Source organism: Chionomys nivalis, chromosome 23 (assembly GCF_950005125.1).
Source record: "Chionomys nivalis chromosome 23, mChiNiv1.1, whole genome shotgun sequence".
In the NCBI taxonomy this organism is placed as follows: Eukaryota; Metazoa; Chordata; class Mammalia; order Rodentia; family Cricetidae; genus Chionomys; species Chionomys nivalis.
The window spans coordinates 26,492,632-26,509,648 of NC_080108.1; the positions used below are offsets into that span (position 1 = coordinate 26,492,632).

At 47.3% G+C, this 17,017-nt stretch overlaps 1 protein-coding gene across 2 annotated transcripts in view; it reads right to left on the reverse strand.

The window, feature by feature from the left end:
• Pcsk6 (proprotein convertase subtilisin/kexin type 6) overlaps positions 1–17,017 on the reverse strand; it is a 190,192-nt gene that overhangs the window by 15,999 nt on the left and 157,176 nt on the right. Inside the window, exons 14-18 of one of the 2 annotated variants that reach the window (XM_057756099.1) lie at positions 10,901–11,080; positions 10,704–10,742; positions 4,105–4,207; positions 2,411–2,607; positions 587–674 (exon numbers count right to left, since the gene is read on the reverse strand). In XM_057756099.1, coding sequence (XP_057612082.1) covers positions 587–674; positions 2,411–2,607; positions 4,105–4,207; positions 10,704–10,742; positions 10,901–11,080 — 607 coding nt within the window. The remainder of the gene's footprint in view (positions 1–586; positions 675–2,410; positions 2,608–4,104; positions 4,208–10,703; positions 10,743–10,900; positions 11,081–17,017) is intronic. The other variant, XM_057756100.1, reaches the window with a different exon arrangement.

The following is a 17,017-nucleotide window of genomic DNA, read 5'->3' on the forward strand; positions in this document are numbered from 1 at the left end:
GATATTTTATTTATTTTTAATAAATAAAGCTTGCCCGAAGATCAGAGGGTAAAACTAAGCCACTAGAAGCTAGGCAGTGGTGCCACATAACTTTAATTCTAGGATTTGGGAGACAGAGTCAGATGGATCTCTGTGAGTTCAAGGCTACCCTAGGCTACACAAGATCAACACAGAAACAAATCCAGGTGGTGGTGGCTCACACCTTTAATCCCAGTCCCAGGGAGTCACACACGCCTTTAATTCCACACTAGAGGGAATATAAAATGGGAGGAGAGGGGCTTAGCCTGCTTAGTTGTGGTCACCCAGCCTTGGTAGAGGTAGGACTTTCCCTGTGGCTTGACTGCTTTGCTTTTCCGGTTAAACCCCGATTTCTGTCTCTAGGTATTTATTATTTGTGCTATCCCTACCTGATGTGTTCAACTGTCACTTAACCAGTTCTCCAAACCTAGTCTAGAAAGTTTGACCATGCTCCAACTTCTCTTCAACAGTCCCTTGACTTGACAGCCAGGGCTCGGCTCCAGACCTGAAGCAAACACAGCACGGACCCTGTCACCTTTTTTTTTTTTCCCACTCAGGGCAGGCTCACCTGAATCCTTCCTTACACACAGTGCACTTCTCAGGCTCATCCACGCACTTGTGACAGCTTGGGTGACACTTGAGGCAGTTTCTCTGACCTGGAGAGAGGCGGGAAGATGGGAGCAGAGGACGGCGTGGGGGAGGGGCTCAGAGTAGAGCGTGAGCTCCAGCATGCTAGCAGCCTTGGCAAGACAGTTCTCCCCAGGGCCCTCTCCAGAGCAGGTCAGGAAATTAACCACGGACCCAGCTCTCCCACATCCCTTGTCTGGAGTGCGTCAATCAAATCCTCAAAGGAGCAGCAGATCTGGGTGGCTAATTCCACATTCCTTATCTGGAATATGTCAATCAAATCCTCAAAGGGCCAGCAGGCTTCAGAGGTGGTCCCTTCCTAGAGGAGACACTCTCATTCTGCTAATGGACCAGAGTCAGTTCCTGGCTGGCTGAGTACACTCGAATCAGGTGCAGGTCTTTATAGACCTCGGGGCACGCTGGAGGCCAGCAGCCCCTCTCCCTGTGAGTCCTTCATGGGAGTCTTCACTGAGAGCTTGGTACCTCTCTAGTGAGGCAGGGCTCTATGCCTCCTCTCAGGAAAAAGCATCTGGGTCATGCCAACTCCCGCTTGCACATCCCTGCTTTATGTCCTAGCTCAGTTTTGTTATTGCCGCACCAACTCCCAGCTGGTGCTACTGCTACACGCCAGGCCCGTGAGCTGAGTGTCCTTGCTGGTTCCTCTGTGCAGGCTCCTAGACGTCCTGGGGTGGCATCACAAGCACCCAGCTGGTGCTCAGCAAGGACAGTGGTGAAGGATGGCTGACCTGCCCTGGAAGGTGAGGAAGCTGTGTGTGTGGCTCAAAGTGAGCCTGGTTGGCAGCCCAGGCAAGAGTCTGCGAAGCTGGGAACTGTAGAGGGGTAATGTGCCAATTCCCTTCTAAAGGGAGTCAACTTCCTGGCTGCTTCTCCCCAGGGTTAACAGGCACGGTGACAAGTGACAGGCTAGATCAGCGCAGGGGGACGAACAGGAGGACTAGAGTCGGGGTTGCTGCCTGCCAAACTTCTGAGTCTTCAGCTTATTCGAGAGCCATCACCTGTCCATTTAACACAAACCTTCTCTTCCACCTCTTCAGGGTGTGAGGCCGGTTGCTAAAACATACGCTGGAGTTCCTGCCCATCCATCTCTCACATCTGCCTGGGCAGGTGGACCAGCGGGATATCTGGCTTCCTGCTCTAAGTCTGAGTGTGTCATTACTAGTTACGGACTTCTTACTCCCTTTCAACTCAAGATAAGGAAAACCGTGTCCCCTCTTAGGGGTGTGGTCACTACTGTAAAGAGTCACACAGACACTCCCCAGACTTCCTGGGACCTGACTACCACGTGTCAGCAGGGGTAGCTGCATTTAGAGGATTGCCTCTGAATCTCAAGTTGAGCTCAGCACTTCCTAGGGCTTCCATCTTCCAATTATGTAAACTTGTGCTGATATCCACAGCAAGACAGGTGGCAGGGCATCCTCTTCCGGTGTCTCAAGGGAGGCTGAGCTGTGGACCCATGGACGAGCTACCTTTTCTGCATCCTATCCTTAATAGAGTAAATTCCAGTGTGCAGGGCTTACTTCAACAGTGCTTTGGCTGAGTGTGCAGCATGCTGCAGCTGCTAAATGCTGTGGTTGCCCGCTCCCAGCCCCCGAAACTGGTGAAAAGTCCCAGACAAGACCAAGAGTGTATAGGAAGCCAAGGGCCCAGCAAATCCTCCCAGAATAGGGGAGAACACCCCAGAGGCACAGGCAGGGTAGGGAGGTGGACAATTCCCTCATTCTGCGTCTGTGGACAGTCCACTTACTCTCGTCAGCATAAAGGCCAGCAGGGCAGAGGGTCACACAGGTGTTTGTCTCCTGGTAGTGATAGAACCCACGGCGACAAGACAGGCACTGTGTTGGGCTCCTGCCCAGGCAGGTCTCACATCCTTTGTGGCATCGTCGACAGCGTCTTGCTGCTGTGTCCCCAAAATAGCCCAAGGGGCACTCGCTCACACACTTCCTGTGGGACCAAGAGCAGGTGAGGGTCTCTCTGTTTTAGTACCATCCCGTGCCCACCCTGTGTGGCTTTTACACGGGCTGAGGCTGCATAGCTGGGCGGGTAAAATGCCGAGGACACAAGATCCTGGGGTAAGGTTAAGTCAAAAGTAAGTTTCCCTATGTTTGCTCACTGGGTGGGGTGTGGGGAGGTATCCTGGGTACAAACAGGCACGTCTAAAGAACAGGAATTCGATGCCACAAGCTGGGTCTGGTGGCTCACAAGTATAATCCCAACACTTGGCTGAGGTGTACGATTCTGAGTTTAAAGTCAGTTTGACCTACATTTGGAGACCTTGTCTAAACAAGACAAAATAAAGCAGGAATCCTTTCTCATTCTGAAAACCACTTGGTTTTCTGTAGGCACTAAGACTTTGGTGTTGACTAGGAACTTCATTGTTTGTTTGTTTGGGGAGGGTTGTTTTCTTTTGGGGCACAGGGTTTCTCTGTGTAGTCCTGAGTATCATGATACTTGTTCTGTAGACCAAGTTGGGCTTGAACTCAGAGATCTGCCGGTCTCTGCCTCCCAGAGCTAGGATTAAAGTCATGCATCATCATTGCCCAGCTTGATTCGGAATTTCTGACTGGGTCAAATCCTACATGGACGCCTGCGTAGACCAAGTCTGATGGTCAGTGAATGAAGCTGCAGATGACTGTCCTTGTACCAAGCCAGGGTGTTTCCTGGGTCTTGGGTGGGGACGCCAGATACAGCAAAATTGCATCTCACCACCATTGTGTGCAGCACCCCCCGCCCCGGCTGGCCTCATGAACGTGCATCAGCAGTGTTGAGGTTCATCTGCCATCCAGACCTTTAAGGTGTCTAGCACTGTCTTGATGTCACCTTGGCCTTTTATGTGAGACCTATGCAGCCCATGGTGGAGGCTCAGAAAGGTTTGTGCATTGGGTAAATATGAAGAGCAGCTTCAAGTCTGTTAGGGCGTGGTACAAGGGTCTGAGGCTTACACACTCGCCACAGAAGGGACAGTTTAAGCTGGGACAATTGACTATAGGCTGGTTATCCCAGGTTAGGTCTGTCAGAGGCCTCCTTCAAGGAATAGGAAGTTATACAGACTTTCTAGGAAGCCACTAGGGAAACGTGTAGCCCCAGCTGCAGCCTGTTCAAGAGCCATGTCACCCTGCTGGTTCTTCGAGGCCTATAGTACAGGGTCTTGTCCACAGTCCTCTTTGAGCAGGCATGTGTGCTCAGTACGATCCAGTATGGATGTAGAATGGTACCTGAGCACTGCCGGCAAACTGTTTAACTTCTCACCCTTCCATAATGGACTTGTATCACCTGTGTGATCAGAATCAAGATCCTAACTTTTCTTAAAAAAAAAAAATGCAGAGCTGTAACCCTTTGATGCAATTTCTTTGTGGAAGACTATACAGCTCAGCATGGTCACCCCAGTGCTACAACACGGGGCCCTAGGGCATGCAGAGAGCAGCTGCAGCCACCTGTTACCTGCTTGTCTTGGCGTTCCCCAGGCTGAAGTGGACACAGTTCAAGCACTGGTCTGCATTGGGGCCATCGCAGCCTTTGTCACCGCACTCAGGATGGCACACACCTTAAAGACACAAGCATTTCTTTTCACCCAGAGAGATGCTTTCTCCATCCAGTTCAGCCCATGTGAGGTTACCCTTTGTCAGGTTACCACAGCCCTCAGGTCCAGGGAACTTCCTTCAAGAGTGATGTCTTACAGGGGCTACTACACCAGAGACCTACTTGTGGGATGCGGTCACAGCTGGGGGCTGAGTCTAGCCTTCCTGACTCTCTATGGAGGAAAGGCATATGAGAGCAAGTGATACAGCCATGGGGGGTGGTGAGGGACCAAGGCCAGTGAAGAAATGGGAACTGAGATCCCAGATGTAGCACCACGAGGTGGTGGCTTACTGGGAAGGATCTTTTTTTTTTTTTTTTTAAGATTTATTTATTTATTATGTGTACAACATTCTGCCTTCATGTATGCCCACGTACCGGAAGAGGGCGCCAGATCTCATTTCAGATGGTTGTGAGCCACCATGTGGTTGCTGGGAATTGAACGCATGACCTCTGGAAGAGCAGCCAGTGCTCTTAATCGCTGAGCCATCTCTCCAGCCCTACTGGGAAGGATCTTAACCTGCGTCCATCTTTGAGAGGAGAGCTATAGCGTCTGCCTCATTGCCTTCTTCCCAGCATTCTGTTCTGTCTACTCCACCTACCTAATTTTCTGTCCTATCAAAGGGTCAAGGCAGTTTCTTTATTAACCAATGAGAGTAACACATAGACAGATGACCCTCCTCCATCACCTAGAAATGAGGCATTAGAGCCATCATGATGGGACCAGTCACCTTGTTATGGGCACTGTGGAAAACAAAGCAACACCATTGGGTGTGTGCTGTGACATTGTGGTGTTGACATGCCTGGGAAGGGTGAAGGCGTCTCTCCATTCCCACACCTGCTGAGCCTGCTCTTACACAGGATGGAAGGAGACAGAGACAGTGGGAACCTGGCCCTGGATGAAGCTTATGGTGACTGTGGATTGAGTTTCTTCCTGCCGCATTTTTTGCCCTCTGGTTTCCCTCACGCAAGCTGTCAGCAATAAGCCACCAATGTCTTCCCTCAAGTCTCCTTAGTGACTTGAATTCTAACTGTGGGCTCCATGTTGTTGGAAAGTCATCCAAAAGCACAAGGAGCTCTATGAATATCAGAAAACTGTCACCTTCTAGGTTCTCCCCAGGGCCCCACAGGGAGGAGACAGGTTTAAATATTTGCCCTCCTCAGTTGCAGTGGGCATGACTGTGGATTCTCAGCTGCTGAAGCCACAGCCAGCCTGAGGTGACTCCTGCCTTTCCCGCGGGTCTGCTTCTGCTGTGCATACAGAGGAGCATCCCTGGAGATGTAGGGAGGGGCTGGAGGAGGCACAGCACGGGGTGGGGGCTTCTGAGACTTCAGAAGGCACAAGACTAAGCTTGTGTTGGTAGAGGATGGGGAGTGAATTCAGAAGCGAGGAAGAGTTGACGTGCTGGGCCCCTCATCTCATGGGGAACATGAAGACAGATGCCCTCATTCTCCCGGCCCACAGTGGGCTTTGCTGAGGCACACAAAGGCCTCTTCCTTCGCCCTCCCAGCCTTAGAGTTGGCTTCCTTTCCTACGGTTCACCTTTGTTGATCCCTCCCAGTTTTCACTGTGGGTCTCCACCCGACTCTCTTCCCACCGGAACCCCTGCAGAGCTGAGGTCTTCTCCTGGACGTTCTAAATGGCCTTTCCAAGTGGTGGCTGGCATAGTTTGTATCCTAGAGAGGCCTGCCTGTCACTTCCAAAATCCAGCACCTGAGCTACATCCTCACCTTGCCTCCCAAGACTGTTTATTATTTTGAGGTTTTTTTTTTTTGGCCTCATCCCAAGTCAGTTGCTGGGACACCTCTACCCCCCACTCCATCACAATATTGTTTGGCTACTTTCCCACCCACCAGGCACGGTGACATTTGCTGTGGCCTTGCTGACCAGTCCCTTAAAGGGCTTGCCTTTTGCTTTCTCTATAACACAACCAGCCAGATAGAAAGGAATACACTCTAAAGAGACACGGTGTCTCTCAGTCTGGCCATGAGACCATTGAAATGACAAATCCCCCGGAACTGCATGCTGGGAGAAGGAAAAAGCATTAGCCAGAGGGGGGATCTTGTCGACTGGAAAGAGATGGACAGCTTGTCAGACCACCTTACAGGATGAGACTGAAGCCTAGATAAGGATGGGTTGGTGGTATGCAGAACCACAACCCGCTCAGGACTGCTTAGATGTGCGCATCCCTAGACATCCACCTAAACTTTAATCTCACTTCAGGACCTTGAACATGGACTTGTGGGGGTGGGGTCAGAGGATTTCCTTGTCCCTGCTCCTGATGTGGCTACACTGAATAAATCTCCTTTTCCCGACCTTTTACCATTAATTTGGTTGTTTTAGTTGGCTTCTTAAGGATGGGTAGCTAAACTTGGTTTCTTAGAGTACAAACTATGTCCCCAAGCTCAGTAACAGTCTTCCATTTTAGGAAGATTAAGGGTGTTGGGGGAACAGGGCTATGAGTCCCATTTCCTCACAGATAGAATGGGGTCTGACAGGATGGGGTCTAGCTGTTCACTGCAAGTCCCTAGGCTGTATCTGTGCAGGACAGGCACTAGGGAAATTCTTGCTGGCTGAACTGTGACAGGATAGGGAAAGAGAAAGGGGAGCAAGGGCAGACACCCTCACCATCTGTAGGCAGAATGTTCTAGCAAGTCCCTAAACTTAAATGGCCTTGGGCGGGGCCTGGACTGGGCCATCCCCAGCATTGGTCTACAGGATGCTGATGTCACCTGCCACCTCCAGCTGCCCCTCCCTCTCAGGCCTTCCCAGGGTGGAAAGTTTTATTAGCCATCTCTACAGAGGAATCCTTTGCAAGCTTGGGTTCACATGACAGCCAGGCCCGCAGACTTTTGGAATAGCATCAAGGCCATGGGCAGCAGCCAGCCCTCAGCTGGAGAGACTGGGATATGACAGTGTCCATCCAAGAGCAGCTATCAAATTCATAAACCAACCAATCAACCAGCATGTGGCTTTCTGGATGGTTTTAAAAGCCAAATATCAAGCTTCAAATCACCCACAAAACACGCTGAATCAGATCCACCTAACTAGCCATCTCCCCCCAACCACCGCTGCCCTCCCAGGAATGCTGGGGTCCGGCTGTAACTCATTCTCTCGCGAGCATCTGTTTTTGTTGTCCCAATCTGTCATTCTGCCTGCTTTGTATATTTCCTCAGTTAGCTGAAACTGACTCTGAGGCCTGGCTTCCCGAGTCAGTGCAATTGTGCATCACTTCGAGCAGAGGCTCCCAGCAGAAGGAGCGTTTGAATGTTCTGAACAGCTTGGCTAATGTAGATCACAACCCCACTGGGCTAACTAACACAGGCTAATTTGAGATGCCAATTTTCAGGCCTTTGTGGTGCAAATCTGGGGTTGGAAAAAAAACAAACCAGAAACAAAATCAATGAATCAGGAAAACAACTTGGGGTCCTGCTCTCTCCCTCTTCCCTTCATCCCCCCTCCTCTCTCTCTCCTTTCTTTCCAGGATTAGGGATTGGATCTGGGATTGCACATAAACCAGGTAACTGTTCTGTCACTGAGCTATGTCACCTGTACTTATGTTTTTGACATAGAAACTGCAAGTTGATCAGACTGGTTTTGAACTCACTCTGCAGCCCCGGTAAGCCTTGAACTTACGATCACCCTACCTCAGACAATCCTGCTACCCAAGTTCCTGGGATTATAGACCTGCACCATGAGGCCCATTCATTTTCCTTGTTCAATGACTGCTTCTTTTCCCAAGCTAGCCCCCACTTCATTCCAACAATAGCTGGGTCACATGCTTGTAAAATCCCCCACTCCATGTCCTGCCTCCATCCTTTCTGGGTTCAATCTACTAGCTGCATAGGTACAACCTACCTGGAGTGTCTTATTTACCTGCTATGGGTATAGACTTCAGAGCGCCCCTGGTCTCTTAGGTGGGGCCCGTCTAGGGTCTGCATGCTAATCAAGTATCCTGATGAGTGATGGTGATGGTGGAGTCTACCTGTACTGCTACCACCAGACGGCTGTCACTGTAGGCTGGTCCTCACTCCAAGCTGTTCACTCTTAGTACCCTACATGCTGACTTCCCCATGCTTCCTCTTACCTACTGAGGCTGCTACCCTTGCTTCCAGCAGGCTGTCCAGTCCCTGGTTCTCTTGCTTTCTAGTCCACCGTTCCACTTGCTAATGTCATTGCTCATACTCCACTTCACTCATCTCATGTGGAGACTACTGCTGCTGCCTCTGCTCCTCGGTGCTGAGGTGGTGGAACCGCCTAGTGTGATGACTAGCTCTGACTGTCAAATGACTGGCCCGAGGGATGCCTAAGAGATAACTACAGAACACCTCCAAGTGTATCTGTATAGATGTTTCCAGAGAACTGGATCTATTATGCCTCTGACCCAGTCAACAGTTTTAAATACTCATGGATTCACAATGTTGACAGATTCGGGGAAGTGGTAAAACCATGGGAGGTTGGGCCTCACTCTCCAGTCACTGGGGTACTTCCTGTCTGATTTCTCTTTCCTCTTTATCACTCAGTGAGCATCTCTGCCCCACCCATCTTCTCCATCATGATGCTCTACCCTGCTACTCAGAGCAATGGGGCTAAGCAACCGAAGCCCCTGAATCCATGAACCAAATCAATTGTTCCTCCTTTTAACTCTTTCTCTTAGATTTCTGTCCCAGTGATAAGAACCCTACGAGCACATAGTGCAAGGTAGTTACAGCTCTTTGGGTGTTGCCCTCAGAAAGCATTACTTCTAACTTGTGGCACTAAGTTCCAGCAAGGGCAGGTGGTTATAAAGGAAGGCCTTGCCACCCCATTGGCCCTTATATACCATCCCATGTTTTTCTCTGCTTCTCCACTCTCCCATGATGCAGCCAAGGGGATCTCCTCAGAGATGGGCAGGTAGGCTGCATTTCTAGTCCCCTAAAGTGTGAGTTAAATAAATCTTTTTTTTCTTTATAAGCACTCAGCTTTGGGGAAAATAGACCACTGTAATACTGAATACTCTCTGCCGAAGCCCTGTTTTCCAGGGGTGGGCAATCTTGCTAGCTGCTGTTTGGGGTCCTTGCTCTCTATAAACATTCCCCGATCTTCCCTCTTTCACCTCCTATTTCTTGTTCCAGGGAGAGCTGGCTCTCCACCTCTCGTCTCTCCTGTCTGCCTCTCATCCCTGATACTGGTCCCTGGGACCACTGCTCCATTGGACTCTGTCTTTCTTGATATGGCAACTAGTTGCTAATCCACAAGGCCCAGGTGGAGTCAATGCCAGTCTGGACATTACCACAAATGTACTGTTTGTCAATAACCAGCTTTCCATGTTCAAAGAGCAACAGCCTGTGACTCCCGTGCCCTTTCTTTAAACTCTAAAGTGGCTATTCCTCGCTCCTCTTGCTTGGCCACTCATACCATGCCCCCCCCCCCCCCGCCTCTCTGGCTCGCCTCTAAGACTGGGTCACCCTTCCGGTTACCCCCTAGACTTCAGAGAGCTTTCCAAAGAGCGAGAAATACATCGTATTCCTATAGAAACCGCTTCCTCCATCCAGGCCATGCTGTGTAGAGGCCAAGTGACTCAGAGTAGAACAGCGTAAGGGTGAGATGCCAGTGTGCATGGCTGGAGTCAGTGGCAGATTTTGAGGACAAAAAAAAAAAAAAAAAATAAGTTCTTTATTAATAATTACTGAATCTAGCCATGGTTTATAAATCACAGGGGAAAACAGCATATTAGCCCATACATAATTCAACGTTCCGTTTTAAAGGAAAGGCAGAAGAAATTTAAAATGAAATCGACCAGTGTTTATGCTTGATTTGTATTGGTGGGATTTTCCACTTAGTTATCCATATTCTGAGAGATCACCCGTCATTTGTCAGACAGCTAGGACACTTAGCTAAGAAAATATGCCCAACCAGAAACACCAGAGTCATAAAATCGCTGTGGGATGGCTTAGAGGAAAATGAACAACTTTAGGCCCTAATGACATCTTCACTTTGCTGAGAGGCTGGAGGTATCCAAAGACATCTCTGGGTTACTGTGGCTCCCAGCTACCTTGCAAATGAGCCAGCAGTCTAGAGACTGAGGCCATCATGTGCATTGGGATAGCTATAGAAGCATCTGTACCAGGGGTCTTTACATGTGAGCTTTTGAAAATGTTTATGCATAGCATCAGTCTGTACTGGTTCATCTCTCGACACTGTCCTGAGTACCAGCCCTGGCGAGTGCTCACTTCTCAACCACTAGCTCCTTGGAAACAAACTTGTGGAACCCAAGTTTTCTTTTTCTTTTTGGTAGCTCAAAGTGGATGGACTTGAGAGAATCAGGATGCTGAGTCCTGGGATGAGGGCCCTTGAAGAGAGGGGAAAACCCTGGAGCCAGCTAGTTAATACAGGGCAAGCCCCAGTTCTGGTTGGGCATATAGGAACTCAGTGCCCCAGCCTGGGAGGTCAGAGAGTACTTACTGGTCTGAAGCATACTTACTGGTCTGTAAAGTATTAGGAGAGCCTTGGGTGGAAGGAGCTGTGTGAGTGCAAATTACCATCATTATTATAACTTCCAGGCAAGATAAGCCTTACAACCAAAACCCCACCTTTTGCCTGAAAGGGCCCCATCTTCGAGAACTACCGTGGAAAACAAAGTCGGGAGGCCAGCCATCTCCTCTCACTCAGTTCCATTACCTGTGTACTCTTCCTCATCCTCAGGAGCCTCTGCCTGGGGAGGTGGTCCAGCAGCTTTGGGAGGCTCCGGTTCTGGAACAGAGAGCTCCAGCATCCGTGAGCGAGACTGATGGGAGCTGAACGTGCGGTACGGGTGCTCCGCAGTGCCATATAATATGAGGCTCCATTCTTTCAGCTTTCCTGGAAGGCATCAACACCGCAGTTATCCCCTAAAGCTCTGGATGTGCCTGCGGGCTGCTGAGCCTGTGCAGCAGCCTCCACTCATCCCCTCATGAGAGCATCAGCTGTGGCCTGGCTTCTCCTCCCACAGTAGGCTCTTGGTTGGTACTTCACTGCCCGCTCGCTTATTGGTCACGTGTGATGGCTGTTCCAGATGTTGTTAACTTGACTACACCTGGAATCATCTAAACTCCATGCAGCTGGGTAGACCTGTGAGGGGTCTTTTCTTAATTAAATCATTTAAGGTGTTCCCACTTTTATGTTCCCACTTCTGACTCATTTTTTAAAGTGGATCTTTTGAGGTGGTAAAACACACCTTTAATCCAGATCTTTTGAGGTGGGAAGATCTACCTTTAATCTGGGTGACGGCTTCTGCTGGCAGCTTATATAAAGGACACAGAAGAAGGAAGCTCACTCTGTTGCCAGCTTGGTCTCACTCACAGGCAAGTCCATTCCTTCAATGGCGTTGGAGCTTACATTTTGGGGATTCCAGTGTCTACTGAAGACTAGCTGAGACATCTAGTCTCGTGGACTGAACAACTACTGGATACTTGGAATTTCTGCTGGCAGACAGCTATCGTTAGACTAGCTGGACCACAGCCTGGAAGCCAGTGATTCTCAACCTGTACGGGGTGACCCTTATGGCAAACCTCTATTTCCCAAAATATTTACATTATGATTCAAAACAGTAGCAAAATTATAGTTATGAAGTAACAATGAAAATAATTTTATGGTTGGGGGTCACCACAACATGATGAACTGTATTAGAGTGTTATAGCATTAGGTTGAGAACCTAATTAGATTGAGAACCACTGTTGTAAGCCATTTTAATAAATCTCCTTTCTATATATATTCGTTCATTCTTTAAGTTCTGTTCCTTTAAGAGAATCCTGATTAATACAGATTTTGGTGCCAGAAGTGGTTCTAGAGCAACAGAAATTTAAGGATGAACTTTAAAAAAAAAAGTATCTAGAATAGGCTTTCCAATTTGCCAACACCTACAGCTACTGAAGTCTCTCCAGTTACTGAAGCTTCTCCTGGAAGCTCGGAGAGCACTGAGCTCCCATGGTGTGAACAACTCTACAAACTTGAGGAGGCAATGCTTTTACTGATTGCACCAGAAAGATCTAGGCTAACATGGGTCTTCCCACTTCAAATGATTTAGTTAAAACTCTTGTAAGTATACTCAGCAACAAGGTTTTAGTTAATTCCAGATGTAGTCAAGTTGACAACCAAGAATAGCCACCATAAGCACATGTCTAATCAACTTGACACACGATCATATTTCCCTACATCATGCTTAATTTCTAAATGAAAACAATAACCAGGTCATAATTACACCCAATATGATATAACTATCTCTCCAACAACCACAAATGCATAGGAATTTAAGAATTTAGGTGGCAAAGTCCCTGGAGGGACAGTCTTATAGTATCTCAAACTTAAATATGATAGCCACTGATATTCTCTTAGTTGATGCTATATTACATGATAAAGGAATTGAGGAAAGAAAATACAAGTAGTTGTATGAATACAACCTGGAATGGAATCGAAGACCTGGATATCAATCCACATACCTATGAACACCTGATTTTTGACAAAGAAGTTAAAAATATAAAATGGAAAAAAGAAAGTGGTATGGGACAATCATCTATATTCTGTCAATTATATTTTAAATAAACGCTGATTGGCCAGTAGCCAGGCAGGAAGTATAGGCAGGACAACCAGACAGGAAGTAGAGGCGGGTCAATGTGAAAAAGATAATTCTGGGAAGAAGGAAGTCCTTCTGCAGTCCCAGCCCAGACACAGAAGAAGCAAGATGTGACTGCCTTGGTGAAAAAGGTACTGAGCCATGTGGCTAACATTTACTAGAATAATGGGCCAATCAGTTTATAGTTAATGTAGACCTCTGTGTGATTTCTTTGGCACTAAACAATTGCGGGAACAGGGCAGGACAAAAACCCCAACTACAAGAAAGTACATTCAACAAATGGTGTTGGCATAACTGATTATCAACATGTAGAAGAATGAAAATAGATCCATATCTATTGCCATGCACAAAACTCAAGTCTAAATGAATCAAAGACCTCAAACATAAAATCAACCACACTGAACCCCATAGAAGAGAAAGTGGGAAGTACAATTGAACGCATTGGCACAGAAGATCACTTCATAAATATAACCCCAGTAGCACAGACAAGTCACATGGCCCTAGATAATTTATGACTACCTTCCTCTACTACCCATTCTGTCTTTCCTACACCCTCAAAAAGCACCCTAGCAAACCTTGGCTCTTTTCCTGGAGGAGTGATCCATACCTTCATTCCTGATGGGTCTGTGCCCTTTGTTAACCTGCCATGATTGGGATGTTGTAGCTTCCCATTGACTTTAACCACAGAACATGGTAGCACCAAGAGATGCCCTAAAGCAATGGTTCTCAACCTTTCTAATGCTGTGACTTTTATTTAGTACAATTCTTCATGTTGTGGTGACCCCAACCCTAAAATTATTACATTGCTATTTCATAACTAATTTTGCTACTGTTATGAATCATAATGTCTGATGTATGACTCCCAAAGGGGTCATGACCCATGGGCTAAGAACCATTGCAAAGGATCTCCTGCATTCCAGACATAATCTTCCTTACTTCCACTGTGTAGAAGCAATTACATTTCTCCTTGAATTTTGGTTGGATTTATTTCCCATCTTCTAATGTGCATATGTGTTGTCAAGGAGCCCAAAGTTGTGGCCACCTCCTGGTCACTTGGTCCAATGAACATAATGGCATCAATACAGTGAACCAATGTTGATATTTTATGGAAGAGACAACCAAGATCCCTTTGAACTAAGCCACGACACAGGACTGGAGAGTGAACATATTCTTGAGGCAAAACAGTAAAGGTATATAGTTGGCCTTGCCAACTGAAAGCAAATTGCTTCTGGTGGTCCTTATGGTACCGAGAAAAAGGCATTTGCTAGGTCAATAGCTCCATACAATGTGTTAATCTACTCAAGTAAGGACACCACATCTGTACAGCAGCTGCAATTGGAGTCACTACTTGGTTGAGTTTTCGATAGACAACTGCCATTCTCCAGGATCCATCTGTCGTTTGTACTGGCCAGATAGGAGAGTTAAAGGGAGATATGGTGGGGACCACGACCCCTGCATCTTTCAAGCCCTTAATGGTGGCACTAATTTCTGCAGTTCCTCCAAGAGTGACATACTGTTTTTGATCCACTACTTTCCCTGGCAGAGGCAACTCTAAGGGTTTTCATTTAGCCTTTCCACCCACTGGTCAGGGAACTCATGTGACAATTCTGCCAACTTCTAATTATGTCTATTCCAATTATACATCTTGGACTGGGGAAATAACCACAGGTGGAATTTAGGAACTCACTAGATCTATGTGTGTCAAACTTCAGCCAAAATAACACAAATCACCTGATCTCCATAAGCCCTTACTTTAACTGGAGGGCCACACTGTTTCTTGGGATTTCCCGGAACTACCGTTAATTCAGAACCAGTATCTAACAGACCCTGGAAAGTCTGATTGTTTCCTTTCCCCCAGTGTACAGCTACCCTTGTGAAAGGCTGTAGGTCCCTTTGGGGAAGGATTCATGAAAGGTTAACAGTAAAACTCTTGGGAATTTTATCACGGTCCTCATAGAAAACTGGGTTGGGGAGATGGTTCAGCGGTCAAGAGCACTGCCTGCTCTTTTAAAGGTCCTGAGTTCAATTCCCAGCAACCACATGGTGGCTCACAACCATCTGTAATGAGATCTGATATCCTCTTGAGGAAGAGACCTGGTCAGTCGTCCTCATCAACTTAGACCATGAAACTCAATACTGACAAGTTCAACAGAACCGCCATATGTGGGCTGCCCATGCGTGCTTCAACATTGCCAGGGCATAGATTCTGTTCACTTCATTCTTTACAGGAAATAGGCTGTCCCTTCATTCAAGGTGTTCTAGGTCTGCAAACTAGCTCCAATCTGGAAATTGTTTCCTACATTGAGGTTTACTTCTGCCACGATCCAATGCAGCGTTTCTTTTATCTGTCTGAGAATTTTTCTGCTTAATACAGATCAAACAAAAACTCTGTAGGTTTCTTATCTATTTCATGCCTGGAAACACCATGATTGACTAACCAGTATCAAAGGTTCATATGAGTCATGCCATCCATAAAAAGCTGCCCATTATGGGTCAGGCCATTATGAACATTGCTCTGTCTATGCTACCCATTATAACAGCAATGATCACCTTGACTCTGGCAATTCAGTGCTGGCACTTGAATTCAACCCATTGCATTTAATTCGTCCAGTTGAGCAGCAGCATCTCAGACCCTAAGGTCTGGCACAAGGAAAAGGGCGACAGCGAAGCTCTTCAAAGGTGCGGATGTCCCTCTCGCCGTTTTTGTGTCTACAGGAATCATGAAGGGCAGATCTTCTGGGTCTTCCCATTGTGGGGGATTAGGATTTACACAGCATATCCACTCTAGCTTTGCAGTTTCCCAGAGCCTTAAGATCCCTTCACCAACACAAGGGATATCAGGCATCTCCAATTCCTTTTCAGTAAGCCAGATTTGATACATGCTTCAGCCAGTCATTCAAACAAGTTTCTGACAACTTTTTCTCTAACCGTGTGAGCTTCCATATTAAACCAAGAATCTCCACTCAGATGGCCCATATCAATAAACTTGGCCTGACCCAGTTTTATGTTCCTTCAACTATTTATCCCACACCCTTAAAAGCCATTCCCACACACATTCCCCAGACTTCTGCTTGAATGAATTAGCAAACCCATTAAGATCTTTGGTAGTGTAGCATACCTCCTCATGAACTACACTTTCTACCTCCCCTTTAGGAGCCTCATTAGCTTTAAGTCTGGTTGTAGGTCTAGGAACAACTATTGGTGGGCACTGAGGGACATCAGGATTGTCTTGTCTGGCATCCCCTTCAGGGAAGGTCACTGTTGGTTTAGCAGACAATGAAGGATTGATTTCCTCAGTCAAAGGCAGAAAAGGCAATATTTCAGGGGCTGGGGGTGTGAGTGTATCTTCTGTTGAGGGGGCAGAGACTACTTCCTCAGGTGAGACGAACGCTTGAGAATCTCAGGATTGAAAGTTCTCAGCTTTAATAGGGTCCTCCCATACATCCCCATCCCAAGTCACAGGATCCCACTCTTTACCAGTTAACGCCCTTCCTTTAACTGCTGACGCCCTCTGAGGCTGGGACTTGAAATTTCGCAGTAACTCAGCCAAACTTTGAGGGCTTTGGTTTGATTTTCTGCAACCTGAGCTCTGTGGAGAGAAGATTCTCTTCCAGAGCACACTTAGAAATCTCTAGAATGTTAGTGGCATCTGGATCTGGTCAGTCTTAACCACTGAGTTCTTGTTGTCCTTTACCATATTCTCAGATGCTAGTAGCGACTTTAATCAGGAGCTCCTTCTTTTCCCTTTCCAGTTTATTCAGAAATGCTAGGAGCAACCAATCACCACCATCATTTTCCTTAGCTTTCCACACTGTCAAAAGTTTTATACACAGTCACCAAATCTGTGGACTCTCACAGTTGGTGAGTCTACTTCTTTGGGATTCAAGCGTATAGAGAAGGCCAGCTGAGACACCCAGTCTCATGGACTGAGCAACCATTGGGATATTGGACCTTCTGTTGGTAGACAGTCATTGTTGGACTAGCAGCCTGTAAGTCATTATAATAAATCCCATCCATAATACATACATACACGGACAGACAGACAGACAGACAGACACACACACACATATATACACATACATATATGTATATGTATATTCATCCCATCAGTTCTGTTCCTCTAGAGATCCCTGATTAATATACCAGGTAAGCCTACTGCCTGGGCCACAAACTGCTTTCCCTAGTCA